This window comes from Leucopleurus acutus (genome assembly GCF_964270905.1).
Source record: "Leucopleurus acutus genome assembly, chromosome: 15".
In the NCBI taxonomy this organism is placed as follows: Eukaryota; Metazoa; Chordata; class Mammalia; order Artiodactyla; family Delphinidae; genus Leucopleurus; species Leucopleurus acutus.
Genome location: NC_139157.1, coordinates 30798793 through 30813478, shown reverse-complemented (window position 1 = coordinate 30813478; position 14686 = coordinate 30798793). Strand labels below are relative to the sequence as shown.

General features: G+C 39.6%; 1 protein-coding gene across 1 annotated transcript; it reads right to left on the bottom strand.

Moving 5' to 3' along the window:
• Nucleotides 1-11393: 11393 nt before the first annotated feature.
• CCN2 (cellular communication network factor 2) lies at nucleotides 11394-14432 on the bottom strand. The gene is made up of 5 exons (XM_082855404.1): nucleotides 14317-14432; nucleotides 13986-14208; nucleotides 13476-13727; nucleotides 13133-13344; nucleotides 11394-12735 (listed from the first exon to the last, which is right to left on the bottom strand). Exons 1-5 carry the CDS (start codon nucleotides 14380-14382, stop codon nucleotides 12439-12441), a joined length of 1050 nt encoding a protein of 349 aa, XP_082711530.1. The 5' UTR covers nucleotides 14383-14432; the 3' UTR covers nucleotides 11394-12438.
• Nucleotides 14433-14686: the final 254 nt, after the last annotated feature.

Here is a 14686-nt window from a genome sequence, read left to right as displayed (position 1 = left end):
CTGGTGGATGTTCCATGTGAGCTTGAGAAGAATGTGTAATATACTGTCATTAGATGAAGTAGCCTATAGATGTCAATTATATCCAGTTGATTGATGGTGCTGTGGAGTTCAACTATGTCCTTACTGATCTTCTGCTTGCTGGATCTGTCCATTTCTGATAAAGAGGTATCAAAGTCTCCAAGTATAATAGTGGATTCATCTATTGCTTTTCATAGTTCTATTAAGTTTTTGCCTCACATATATCAATGCTCTGTTGTTAGGTGCATACACATTAAAGATTTTTATGTCTTCTTGGACTACTGACCTCTTTATCATTACGTAATGCCTCTCTGTATTCCTTATTTTCCTAGTTCTAAAGTCTGCTCTGTCTGAAATTAATATACCTACTCCTGCTTTTGTTTGATTAGTGTTAGCATGGCTTATCTTTCTCCACCTCTTTACTTTTAAGTTACATATATGTTTACAGTTAAAGTAGGTTAATTGTAGACAACTTATAGTTGGGTCTTGTTTTTTGATTCATTCTAATAATCTATGTCTTTTAATAGGTTGGAACACTGACTTTTAACGTGATTATCTATATGATTCCATTTTCACTCCTTTCTTAGCACATCAGTTATACTTCTTTTTAAACTTTTTTTCGTAATTGCCCTAGAGTACACTATACATTTAAAATAATCCAAGTGCATTTTCAAATAACACCATATTATTTCATGGGTAGTACTTTATAATAAAATAATCCTAACTCCTCCCTCCAGTCTCTTGTATCATTGATGTTATTTAGTTCATAAACATAAGCATACATAAGTATATTGTTGACAAATTATTATTTTTAGATCAACTAAAGAAAAGCAAAAGTTTTAATTGTACTTTACTTACTTCTTCTTTGATGCTCTTTCTTATAGATAGCTTCACAAAGTACAGAAGTCTAGGTTTGTGGGCTTTTTGCTGGAAACACATCAATTGTTTCACTCTACTCTCTTCTTGCTTGCATGGTTTCTGGGGAGAAATCAGATGTAATTCTTAACCCTGCTCCTTTATAGGTAAGGTATTTTTTTCCTCTGGCTTCTCCCAAGAATTTTTCTTTATCTTTTATTGTCTGAAGTTTGAAGATTATATGCCTAAGTATAGTTTTTGGGTTTTTGTTTGTTTGTTTGCTTGCTTTTGGTATTTATCCTGCTTGGTATTTTCTGAGCTTCCTGGGTCTCTGGTTTAATGTCTGACATTAATTTATGGGAAATTCTCAGTCATTATTGCTTCAAATATCAATTCTGTCCCTTTCTCTCTTTATTCTCTTTGGTATTCCCATTATGTGTATGCTACATCTTTTGTAGTTGTCCTACAATCCTTGGATATTCTGGGCTTTTTTCCAGTCTCTTTTCTCTTTGCCTTTCAGTTTTGGATGTATCTATTTCATATCAAGCTCAGAAACTCTTTCCTCAGCTGTGTCAAGTTTACTGATGAGCATTCTTCATTTCTGTTACAGTGTTTTTTGATCTTTAACATTTAATCTTGATTCTTTATTAGAATATCCATCTCTCTGCTTACATTGTCCATCTGTTTTTGCATGTTGTCTACTTTTTTCATTAAATTTTTCAGCATATTAATTATAGTTTAAAAACATTTCCTAGTCTGATAATTCCAATATTTCTACCATATCTGACTCTGGTTCTGATGTTTGTTCAGTCTCTTCAAACTGTTTTTCCTTGTTTGTTTGTGTTATTTTTTTTTTTTTTTTGTCTTTCAGTATGTTTTGTAATTTTTTTTTTTTTTTTTTTTTTTTTTTGCGCTACGCGGGCCTCTCACTGTTGTGGTCTCTTCCGTTGCAGAGCACAGGCTCTGGACACACAGGCTCAGTGGCCATGGCTCACGGGCCCAGCCGCTCCGCAGCATGTGGGATCTTCCCGGACCGGGGCACAAACCCGTGTCCCCTGCATCGGCAGGTGGACTCTCAACCACTGCACCACCAGGGAAGCCCTGTTTTGTAATTTTTTATTGAAAGGTAGACATGATGTACTGAGTGAAAGGAACTTCAGTAAATAGGCCTTTAGTAATGTAGTACTAAGGTGTTGGGGGAGGGGAAGCATTTTATAGTCCTATGATTGGGCCTCAGTCTTTTGGTGAGACTGTGCCTCTGTAAACATCAACAGTACTTTCAGCCCCCCCTGTCTTTGGTGTGATCACATAGCTAGAGGGAGCTGAAGTTAAGTATTTTCCTTCCTCCATGTAGGTTAGACTCAAACAAAATCCCAATAGATAAGGCTCTAGTAAAATAATTTCTCCTTGGGCCTGGCCTTGTTAAGAAGAACAGAGTGCTCTGGTGTATTTTTAAATGGTTACTTTTCCCTTTCCCCTGCATGAAGCAAGAGGGGATTTTCCTCCGATATTCATAGAGCTCCTGGAGGTAAGATTCACAAAAGCATGGGGCTGCCCTTATGACTGGGTCTGGGACTACTTTCTCTATAAATAAATTTCTAAATTGAAGTTAAAATATTTGAGTATGAGTAAAAGGAAAGTGGAGGATTCCATGATAATGGAGTGTTCCCACCTGGGTAACAAGTAGAGTAATAGTGTTATTAATAGAAACACAGAGTCACATGGAGAAGTTGATTTTGAGAGAAATTATGATGTTCTCTTAGTGGGGAGCATAATAAGACCAATAGTATTCCTCTTTTTTCCCTAACATCAAGGATGATTCACCTAAGCATATTTACACAAAACGAACAACATCCTCCCTCAAAAAGCTCTTCAAGCAGATGATCCCTGGACCCAGCTCTCTATTAAAAACACCCAAGGGTGCTTCCAGTCAACATCTCCCAGGAGAGCCTCTTGGCTGTTGCTCTTGGCAATGACCACTTCTTGGCCACTACTTCCAACAGTGGTCAGCCAGAATTTCCATAGCAGCAGCTTCCAGTGGCCACCCATATGGTCACAGATGCTAACCAGCAGCAACACATCCCAGCAGGTCTTCCTTCCTTTCTTCCTTCCTTCCTCCAAGAGATTGCCAACAGTTTTACAGCTTATTCTTGGAAGCCCATTAAATTCTAAAAGATTTAATTGTAAAGGATCTCAATCCCATACATCTTCTCAAAGGTCTTCTGGTTTCCCTCAGTGACTAATGGGAGCATTAGACTTCCAGCATCACTCCTGAAGCCCATATCTCAATAGGCTCTCTATTAAGCCCTTTAGGGGCAGTTAAGATGTCACACTGTTCTTTCAAAGTCCTTTATATCTCCATTGGTTACTCTACATACCTGGTAGGAAAGTCGCATAGACAGAGATGCCGGGCTTCTGGCTTGAAGGACTGATGGGTGTTTACTCATTGTGGGGTCCTCTATGGACTCCAATTAGCCGAGCAATCTCTGGGTGTAGGTCACTAGACAATCATGTTTGGAGCAGAGAAACAGAAAGACTACCTGGAAAAGATAGTTAGAAAATTGACAAAGACTCAATCCCAAAAGGATGAAAGCCACCAGAAACCAGAAATGAGAGAACTGAGAATATGTATACTATTCTGTATACAGGACACCATTTTCAGTTGTCTTTCCCACTTTCTTTTGCTGTTCACCAAGGCAGAACACATGAACTGACTTCCCCAGACTTCCAGCCAAGCTCCCGTCTTCCTTAAAATGTATCTCCCAATGGTCACATTATAAATCCCATAACTCCCTCCTCAAATCTAGGCAATTTTAGTGTTTGGCTCATGCCCCACACACGTCTCGTCTCTCACCACATCCCTATTTCAAGGTGTTTATGCAAATGGAGTTCTGGGAATTTCTCAGACTTCTCAGAGCTCCTTAATATAAACATGGAAACTTGCCTAGAGTTACAAATTATCAGTGACATGAAATAGTTTTCATATTGAGATTCATCAGCCCAAATTATAGGTAAAGTTTAAAAACCAGCAAATAAGCAAAATGCAAAAACAAACAAACAAAAAAGTCATGTAGAAAATATTTCCTAAGCCCTTGGATTTAATGTCATTTTCAGTATTTCATAATAACTCACTAGAGAGGATACAACAAATACTGACCACAGATCAGAAAGAATCCAGGAAGGGAAGAATTGGGGAGAAAAATAAAGAGTTGAGCCTATGCTTAGTTAAAAAAAAAATTCCTCTGGAATGATATAAAAGAACATTTGAAAAAAGAATAAAATAATAATAGTTTGTCTTTTTTTTAATGCTAAGGGTTTCAATTTTAAAGGACTTCAATCTCAAACATAGAATAAATCAATATATATTGGATTGAAAAATGGAGAATATAAACATTGTTAGCAGTTAACGTAGAAGTATAAATTTAAATTTTGATCTCAGTTTCCCAATTTGAATTAACCCAATTGTGTTAACTGTGCTGACAAAAACTGTATTAGAATTTGTTGACCTAATGCAAATCTTACATATGTTTTATATTCTTGAGATATAAATTTGAATTAATCAGTGACATTCTACATTTATTACTATTCTTTGTCTTTTAAATATCTAATATGGAAGAGGGTCTCCATGTCTACTGTTTTGGATCCTATATTTAGATTTGGAATGTGACAGTATTTTAAGAATACATTTTACATTGCTTACTTTATTCTTAGTCATAGCAACAGTCTAAATATAATCAGTATGATTCATGAGATAAAGAATAGTTATTGTAAATTTACAGAAGAAAATCTTCCATGAATTTATTTATGGAATTGGAAAATGAGGTAAGAGAATACACTTAATATACATGAATACATGTAGCCTAGAGGCTATATGTGTGTTGCACATGCTCCTGGGCACCTGGCATATTAAGGAATAGTGACTTGAATGGCTTAGCCATCTGTTTATGTATCGTGAGCTGTTTATCTAAATCTGAAATCATGAAAAACTCTAACACTTTTGGGCATATTCTTGCTATTTTTTTAATGAGGAGTTAAAAGATTTGTCTTTTAAAACTTTTTCTGATTATAAAATAATGCATGTTCATTTTGGAAAATTATAGAAAATTATTTTTAAAGAATATAAAATTACTTTAAATTGAATATCATGAGATGAATACTACTAAGATATTTATTTCTCTTAAAAGTCATCTCTGGATTATGTCTGGAGTTGGTACAGATTAAACCAATCTCTTCTGAAGCACCATGAGCTGTGTAGAATAACAAAGATGTGAACAAAGATATGAAACCAAAGTCATCATGGAAGTATTACATTTAGTGTATAATGAATAGGTTTCCTAATATTCTCAGGTGGTCAATTAGGCTTTTTCTTTAGCTATCATAATGAGCCAATCAATTTAAGGATAGTTGATAGGCTTAATACACTGCAATTCTTATTCTCATAGAAGCTCAGATTGCCCCATCTTTAGTAGGAGTCTCTTCCATTTGCCTCCTGAATCCTTTCAGTATGATCTTAATGGTCCTTGTTAGCTTCATTATTATCCAATATATAAAGGTGTTCCCTGCATAAAAGTATTTATCTTACACATTTACTGCCCCAGTCCTGGAGTCAGCCATTCTCCAAGAAGCCTTAGGTTCTTTTAGTGGAAAATAACAAGAGCACAATCTGGACTTAGGGATGCTCATTGCTTTTTAGTTGTCATTGTAGCTAAGCTTTTTCAGTGAGCAGACGTAGGAAGAAATGTACATACATGTGTGTGTTTTAAAAGATAAAATACATCATAAGTTTACACTGATATTTCTAATTCAAAGTCAGGACTACAGAATCTAACTTAATCACTTTTATATTACATCTGTATTTTCTGACTTCCTCACTAAGAATCCTAGGAACTCACCACCACTTGGGATAGTGTTAGAATGTCGATAATGGCTAATTTGCTTGATCTCACCTTACACACCCCACAGTCTAAGAATAACAATACCACCATCACCACCACCAATAAAAGGAGTTAAATGTGTGTGCGTGTGGCATATGCTACTTTCATTCTCTCCGCAAACATTTTATGGTTGCACTCCACACTATCAGAGTATATAGCCACTGTATACTATACTTTTTCCTCTTTAGCCTTTATTTAGTCTTAGTTCTAAAGATAAGCTATATTTAATGCTCACCACCAGTCCTTACATTAACATCTCTCAGACATTTTTGTTTTTTGAGCTTCTTCTCAGGTAGGCTCCTCAGAAAGTGTTCATAGGAACAATATGCCCTGAGGTCTTACATGGTTTTGATGATTTGTCTGTGTCCTTTATTCTTGAATATCAGTTTTGAAGGGTAAAAATTCTTTGGCTCACATTTTCTTTCCTTCAGTATCTTAAACATGTTATTGTAATTGTTCTGATTTGAAGTGTTGCTGTCATTATCAGAATAATGAATTAATTTTCTTTTACTTATAATGTTCATGTTCCTTTTGCCTAGATGTCCCAAAAGTTTCTCCTTTTTCTTTATAGTGAAGCAATTTTACTAGAATATGTCTTAGTGTTGGCTGATTTTATTAGGTATATGGCATGCTTTTTCAGTATCACTTTCTTTCTTTCTTTCTTTCTTTCTTTCTTTCTTTCTTTCTTTCTTTCTTTCTTTCTTTCTTTCTTTCTCTCTTTCTTTTTTTCAGTATCACTTTCAAATCACTTTTTATTTCAGTTTTCTTGATTTATAGTTTTGGGGTTTGTTCTTCTTCAGGAACTCCTACTATTCATATGTTGGACCTTCTTTGCCTATCAGTAATATTTACCACTTTTTCTTGAAACCATTTAATTCTTTTTTTATTTAAAAAAATTTCTCTCCTCATTATCTCTTCTTCTTAAGGAATTAACTGTTGTCTTTGTTCACTCTTGTGTTCCGTCTATTTTTCTAACATTTCTTTAATTTCTAATTCCTTCTTGAGTTTTTATCATCATATTTCCAGGTTTTACTAACTCATTTATGTTGTTATTTTATGTCATTAGTCATTACCTTTTAATCATTTATGTCCAGTGTTATTTTCTTAATGTTCTTTTGAAATAGTAGGTTATAGTTTTGACATGTTTTCTGGGCATGTATTTCTGGCATGCTTTTACTATCTGTAGATATGTTATTCTGTCCTTTATTATTTTTTTCATATAAAGCATTGTATGCATTTGGCTTTTTTTTTAAACATCTTTATTGGAGTATAATTGCTTTACAATGGTGTGTTACTTTCTGCTGTATAACAAAGTGAATTAGCTACACATATATTCCCATATCTCCTCCCTCTTGCATCTCCCTCACACCCTCCCTATCCCACCCCTCTAGATGGTCACAAAGCACCAAGCTGATCTCCCTGTGCTATGTGGCTGCTTCCCACTAGTTATCTATTTTACATTTGGTAGTGTATATATGTTCATGCCACTCTCTCACTTCATCCCACCTTACCCTTCCCACTCCCCGTGTCCTCAAGTCCATTCTCTACATATGTGTCTTTATTCCTGTCCTACCCCTAGGTTCTTCAGAACCTTTTTTTTTTTTAGATTCCATATATATGTGTTAGCATATGGTGTTTGTTTTTCTCTTTCTGACTCACTTCACTCTGTATGACAAACTCTAGGTCCAACCACCTCACTACAAATAACTCAATTTCATTTCTTTTTATGGCTGAGTAATATTCCATTGTATATATGTGCCACATCTTCTTTATCCATTCATCTGTCAATGGACACTTAGGTTGCTTCCATGTCCTGGCTATTGTAAATAGAGCTGCAATGAACATTGTGTTACATGACTCTTTTTGAATTATGGTTTTCTCAGGGTATATGCCCAGTAGTGGGATTGCTGTGTCATATGGTAGTTCTATTTTTAGTTTTTTAAGGAACCTCCATACTGTTCTCCAGAGTGGCTGTATCACTTTGCATTTCCACCAACAGTGCAAGAGGGTTCCCTTTTCTCCACACCCTCTCCAGCATTTATTGTTTCTAGATTTTTTGGTGACGGCCATTCTGACTGGTGTGAGGTGATACCTCATTGTAGTTTTGATTTGCATTTCTCTAATGATTAGTGATGTTGAGCATTCTTTCATGTGTTTGTTGGCAGTCTGTATATCTTCTTTGGAGAAATGTCTATTTAGGTCTTCTGCCCATTTTTGGATTCGGTTGTTTGTTTTTTTGTTATTGAGCTGCATGAGCTGCTTGTAAATTTTGGAAATTAATCCTTTGTCAGTTGCTTCCTTTGCAAATATTTTCTCCCATTCTGAGGCTTGTCTTTTCATCTTGTTTATGGTTTCCTTTGCTGTGCAAAAGCTCTTAAGTTTCATTAGGTCCCATTTGTTTATTTTTGTTTTTATTTCCATTTCTCTAGGAGGTGGGTCAAAAAGGATCTTGCTGTGATTTATGTCATAGAGTGTCCTGCCTATGTTTTCCTCTAAGAGTCTGATAGTGTCTGGCCTTACATTTAGGTCTTTAATCCATTTTGAGTTTATTTTTGTGTATGGTGTTAGGGAGTGTTCTAATTTCATTCTTTTACATGTAGCTGTCCCGTTTTCCCAGCACCACTTATTGAAGAGGCTGTCTTTTCTCCACTGTATATTCTTGCCTCCTTTATCAAAAATAAGGTAACCATATGTGCGTGGGTTTATATCTGGGTTTTCTGTCCTGTTCCATTGATCTTTATTTCTGTTTTTGTGCCAGTACCATACCATCTTGATTACTGTAGGTTTGTAGTATAGTCTGAAGTCTGAGAGCCTGTTTCTTCCAGCTCTGTTTTTCTTTCTCAAGATTGCTTTTGCTGTTCAGGGTCTTTTGTGTTTCCATACAAATTGTGAAATTTTTTGTTCTAGTTCTGTGAAAAATGCCATTGGTAGTTTGATAGGGACTGCATTGAATCTGTAGATTGCTTTGGGTAGTATAGTCATTTTCACAATGTTGATTCTTCCAATCTGAGAACATGGTATATCTCTCCATCTGTTTGTGTCATTTTTAATTTCTTTTGTCAGTATCTTGTAATTTTCTGCATACGGGTCTTTTGTCTCCTTAGGTAGGTTTATTCCTAGGTATGTTATTTTTTTGTTGCAATGGTAAATGGGAGTGTTTCCTTAAGTTCTCTTTCAGATTTTTCATCATTAGTGTATAGGAATGCAAGAGATTTCTGTGCATTAATTTTGTAGCCTGCTACTTTACCAAATTCATTGATTAGCTCTAGTAGTTTTCTGGTAGCATCTTTAGGATTCTCTATATATAGCATCATGTCATCTGCAAACCGTGACATCTTTACTTCTTCTTTTCCGATTTGGATTCCTTTTCTTTCTTTTTCTTCTCTGATTGCTGTGGCTAAAACTTGCAAAACTATGGTGAATAATAGTGGTGAGAGTGGGCAATCTTTTCTTGTTCCTGATCTTAAAGGAAATGGTGTCAGTTTTTCACCTTTGAGAATGATGTTGGCTGTGGGTTTGTCATATATGGCCTTTATTATATTGAGGTAAGTGCTCTGTATGCCTACTTCCTGGAGGATTTTTATCATTATGGATTTGGCTTTGATAATTTTGTTTTTCTATTTTTTAGGTAAAGTTAGTTTTCCTGGACTTTATTTAGGAAGGAGGCTTGGTTTAAATAGCTTTTCTGACTTTGTAGAGCTCCCTCTTTTGTTGTTTTCATGCAGCATTAAAAATATGGTCATTTGCTTCGTGAGATTTTGAATCTGTTTCTATTCTCATTTTTACCTGGACCCTCTCTCTCAATGTTTTTGCTGTCTCTGACTTGCTTAATTTTTATTTTACTCCCAAGAATGTGGAGTCGTCCCTTGGGAGAGAGCCTTGGTTTCTATGTTTTGTTGGAATGGGCAAAACTCCTACCAGTTTCATAAGCTATCCTCAGATTGATCTCCTATATTTCACTGTTGGATATTTTGGAGCTCTCCCCTTCTCAGAAGCAGCAGATACCCTGCTGCATGCCTTTGCTTTTTCTCACATTTATGCTGACATAGTGTGGGTCTTGTGGTGGGTGATGATTTTCCCCCTCTCTTATCTTGGGGCAAGGGATGCTTTGTCATCTAATTTTGTTGTAAATATGTCTCATGGTGTTTTGATTTTGTAATCTAGTTACTCTGTTTTTATGTAGAGATTTGGAAAATCTAAAATCTATGCTTCTGTTATTACTACTATCTTCCCAGAATTCTCAAATTCCTTTTTAAACAGTTAGGCTCATTTACAATGGCCCTTCATCTTTGCAGCTAGGAGTCAACTGACAGAAAGGAAATGTAAAGCAAACAGTGTGCTCTGTGTGTGTGTGTGTTTGCATGTGGGCTTATTTGGGGAAGTGGAGTGCAGCTACTGATGGCATTGCTGTATATGTATGTAGGTGTATCCTAAAAGTCCAATGTTTTGACCAGAAATACTTTTCACATTTTGAACATGGGAAGCTTTCCCTTTGGTTTGTGGCATGGGTACTGTTTGTAGAACTAGTCTTTATTTTCGGATGTATTTTTGTCTCTTAGAATGACACTGGCACTACAACATTGCTAATTACCCTGTGAGGGCTTTTTCTGCCTGCAACTATTTATTTTCCCCTAGAATCCACAGCTATTCTGATCTAGAAAAAAAATGGGCTTTTAGTTGTCCCTGGAGTGTTTCTTTTGTTTGCCACTTATGTCAGTTGATTTTTCAGTGGAGACCTGGTGAGGTCCAATATCATTTCTACACAGGGCTTCTTGAACAATTTCATTTTGTCAAACCATTTGCTAAATTATTGATTTTGAGATCTGATAAAGTGAAAAGCTTGGGGAGATGGAGGAGTTGCTTTTAATTTAAGGCAAATTTCTATGATACAAATGAATGGAAGATTTGCTTATCCTTCTTTTTCTACTTATGCCATCATGTATTTGTGATTTGTTTTCTGGTAACTGAAAGCAGAACTATGCAAAATAAGACTTACTAAGTTGTTCCACTTTAGTGGAGATTTTATACTTTTCCAGACTTAACAGTAAGATATTAAAGTTCAGAAATAGATCTACAGTAGAGCATACAAATTCAAAAAATAGTTAAAATTTTTCTATGTGCAAGGCACATAGGCTAGTGTGTGATCTACAGTAGAGCATACAAATTCAAAAAATTTTTCTATGTGCAAGGCACATGGGCTATTGTGTGATGACAGGTTGGAAATTAGTTGCCTACAATGGCCAAAGAGGTATTAAATGTAAACAGGACCAAGCGTAATACAACAGGGGTTAGTGGAGACTGAAATAATCTAGAGAGAATTGAAGTGTTTATAAAATACTGTGAAGATAACAAAAAAATGCCTGTGTACTCAATACAGTGTATATGCCTGCAAATTTGTGACACCTGATTCAGTGTGATGTGTATTCATGTAAAAGTTCTATTGAAGGGATTAACCAATTGATTAGATGATAAAAGATATCTAGAAAATTATAAGTGAATTGTTTTAAGACAAACAAAAGCTTTCCATTTTTACTCAAGAAAACTCAGAAATGTTTAGAGAATAAATGAATAACCAAGCCCTTTGTAGAAAAAATATATACTTTATTTTCAACTAGAAAGGTGCAAACATGTAACTTTTGGTCACACTCTCAACAAATAAACTGTCCAAAAAAACAGTCATAGTCAAAGTAGAAACAAATGCTTCCAGGTGGAAAAACCAATCAGCTATACAGAGCCATTCATTTTTTAATAAAGGTCATTTGTACATTAAAAGTGAGCCTACCACATTTCCAACCTACAAATCAGACTTCCAAGGACATTGCTGCCTCACCTTCAGCAAAAATCCCGTTTTGATGGACTCCTGCTCTAACTGAGCAGAATTTCCATTTGAATATCCATTTCATGCTTTGAGTTATCAGATAAGCTTTATGTCCTACCTATGGTGTTCAGAATTGAGGCTAACATTTGAAATATCAAAGCATTAAAAACATAAACAAAAAGGCACAAACAACTTTAAATTAACTTAGATAACTGTACAAATATATATATATTTATATATATATACACACAGTATTTACAATATCAATAAAAAAAAAATCTGGCTTGTTACAGGCAAATTAGCTTGCCACAAGCTGTCCAGTCTAATAGACAGGATTCTGATTCCTGAACACTGTCATCCGAATCAGAAGGTCAGAGCTGAATCTGCTGTTATGACCTAGAGAAGAACTTGACTCATCCTCATGAACGCACATCCTAGCTGTCACTGGAGCTACAGGCAGGTCAGTGAGTCTTCCTTCCCAGTGACACTCCAAATAGCAGGGACATCACTACTGTAAGATGACAAGGCTTTCTATTGGTCCCCTCCCACTGCTCCTAGCATACATGCTGGTGCTATGCACTAATGCAGTCCCACAGTCAAGTCTTACTTCCTTCAAACCAGAGTCTGGGGTTGACAGACTGTTTGAATGTCATAAGGCACAAGATTTTGAATTTGGTGGGAATTTTTCTTTTCCCCAGTTAGAAAAACAAATTTAAATAACCTGTGCTACTGAAATCATGTTTACACAAAAATGAGATGTGAATCAGTTCAAGTGACAGCCTAAAGAGTTCATGTCTCACACTCTCTCTGGCTTTAGGCCATGTCTCCATACATCTTCCTGTAGTACAGTGACTCAAAGATGTCATTGTCTCCGGGGCAGTTGTAATGGCAGGCACAGGTCTTGATGAACATCATGCTTTTCTTCATGACCTCGCCATCAGGACACTTGAACTCCACGGGAAGGGTTGCGGTTCTGTGTGGGGTGCAGCACCGCCCATCGGTGCACACGCCGCAGAATTTAGCCCGGAATGTCTTTACGCTGGTGCAGCCAGAAAGCTCAAACTTGACAGGCTTGGAGATTTTGGGGGTCCGGATGCACTTTTTGCCCTTCTGAGGAAGACAAGGGAGGAGAGAAAAATCAATGACTCTGCAAGGGGTGTGGCTTTCTTCAACCTCTGTGTGTTCTCGCCTTAGGGCTGTCTGACTTCTGTTTATATTTTGAGGATGGGAAGGTTGAGTCTCATTTGCCAGTTTTCCAAAAATAGACATGGCCTCTTCTGGGATGTCTTGAATGAACTAACACTGTGGAGGATTTCCGAGTGGAAAATTGGTGGCTCCTATTACATAACATCTCATTCCATCAAAACAGTTCAATGGTTGGATATTTTTGGAGATGACAGGCCTATAATAACAAGGGTGGTAAGAGACCTAACTTTGGTCCTGTCCTAACTTTGGTCCTGTCCACTCTTGTTCCATGATTATGAGTTAATTGGAGGAGAAAACGTACCTTAATGTTCTCTTCCAGGTCAGCTTCACAAGGCCTGACCATGCAGAGGCGGCTCTGCTTCTCCAGCCTGCAGAAGGCGTTGTCATTGGTAACCCGGGTGGAGATGCCCATCCCGCAGGTCTTGGAACAGGCACTCCACTCTGTGGTCTGGACCAGGCAGTTGGCTCGAATCATGGTTGGGTCTGGGCCAAACGTGTCTTCCAGTCGGTAAGCTGTGAGAGCAGGGAACACAAACACGAGGTAAGACCCCAGGCTAAGACATTTCCCCCTGCCCTTGGCAAAGTCAGGACTCAGCCCTGGGGGGGAGAATCACGAGGCTGGCTTAGAGGAAGACTCAGCTCACCAGCGAGGGCAGGGCCGACCACGGTGTGGTCCTTGGGCTCGTCACACACCCACTCTTCGCAGCATTTCCCGGGCAGCTTGACCCTTCGTGGGAAGGGGCAGTCGGGGCTGGGCAGGCGGACATCCATGCTGCACAGGGGCACGCAGCCCACCGCTCCGTCCAGGCAAGTGCACTGGTATTTGCAGCTGCTCTGGAAGGACTCTCCGCTCCGGTACACCGACCCTCCGAAGACGCAGGGGGCACCATCTTTGGCTGAAGGAGCGGAAGGGAAAAAGGGGACGTGCAGGGGTCAAGCATCGGTTCTCGAGCCTGAACAGGAAGCGCGTCGGGGATGCGAGCTGGGAGCAGGGCTCCAGGGAAACAGCCTGAGGAAAGGACGCAATTCGAGCGGCTTTCTTTTCCGGAGGGACGGTGAGCGTGAGGGAAGAGGTGGTGGGACATCGAGTGTCCCCCGGCGCCCCGGTGGCGGTGGCGGTGGCGCGGGGCGGGGACGGGGGCTGCAGGTCTTACCGGTGCACACGCCAATCTTGCGGTTGGCCGGGGAGCCGAAGTCGCAGAAGAGGCCCTTGTGCGGGTCGCAGGGGTCGCGCTCGGTGCACAGTTCGCCCAGCTGCTTGGCGCACACGCGGCAGCAGCCGCAGCTGTCCAGTACCAGGCTGACGCCGGCGGGGCAGCGCGGCGCCGGGCCGGCAGCGCACTGGCACCGGCCGCCGCAGTCCTGGCCGGAGATGGGCTGCGGAGGGAGGCGGCTGTCAGCCGGACGCACGCCCCTCGGCGCCGCCGGGGTCCCTCCCGGTCTCCCGCCCGGCCCCGGCCGCCGCGGGGCGTCTCCGGTGCTTACCCGGCTGTAGAGGGCGAGCAGGAGCACGAAGGCGCAGCGGACGGGGCCCAGGCCAGCGGCGGACATGGTCGGGGCGCTATGGGCGGCGGGAGGCGGCGGGGCGGGCGTGGCGCGGCGGGCCGGGCTGGCGGCTCGGGTTCGGGCCGGAGGCGGGGTCGGGACGCGCCGGGCTGCTGTCTCGGGAGCTGTCGGCCTGGGCGGCTGCCGTCGAGCTGAAGGCAGTGGGTCGCCGGCGGTGGGAGTCGTACTGGCTGCCTCCTCTCGGCGGGGAAGAGTTGTTGTGTGAGGCCAGTACGGGCGGCCCGAGGCTTTTATACGCTCAGGGCGGCCCCGGCTCGCCAATGAGCTGAATGGAGTCCTACACAAACAG

What these genes read in the sequence shown, in the direction of transcription:
- CCN2 (XM_082855404.1), bottom strand. Translation starts at nt 14,382, where the DNA reads ATGTCCGCCGCTGGCCTGGGCCCCGTCCGCTGCGCCTTCGTGCTCCTG. An exon ending in GGTCGGCCCTGCCCTCGCTG is followed by an intron (nt 13,345 to 13,475) that starts GTGAGCTGAGTC and finishes CTGCTCTCACAG; the next exon opens with CTTACCGACTGGAAGACACG. An exon ending in ACCTGGAAGAGAACATTAAG is followed by an intron (nt 12,736 to 13,132) that starts GTACGTTTTCTC and finishes TGTCTTCCTCAG; the next exon opens with AAGGGCAAAAAGTGCATCCG.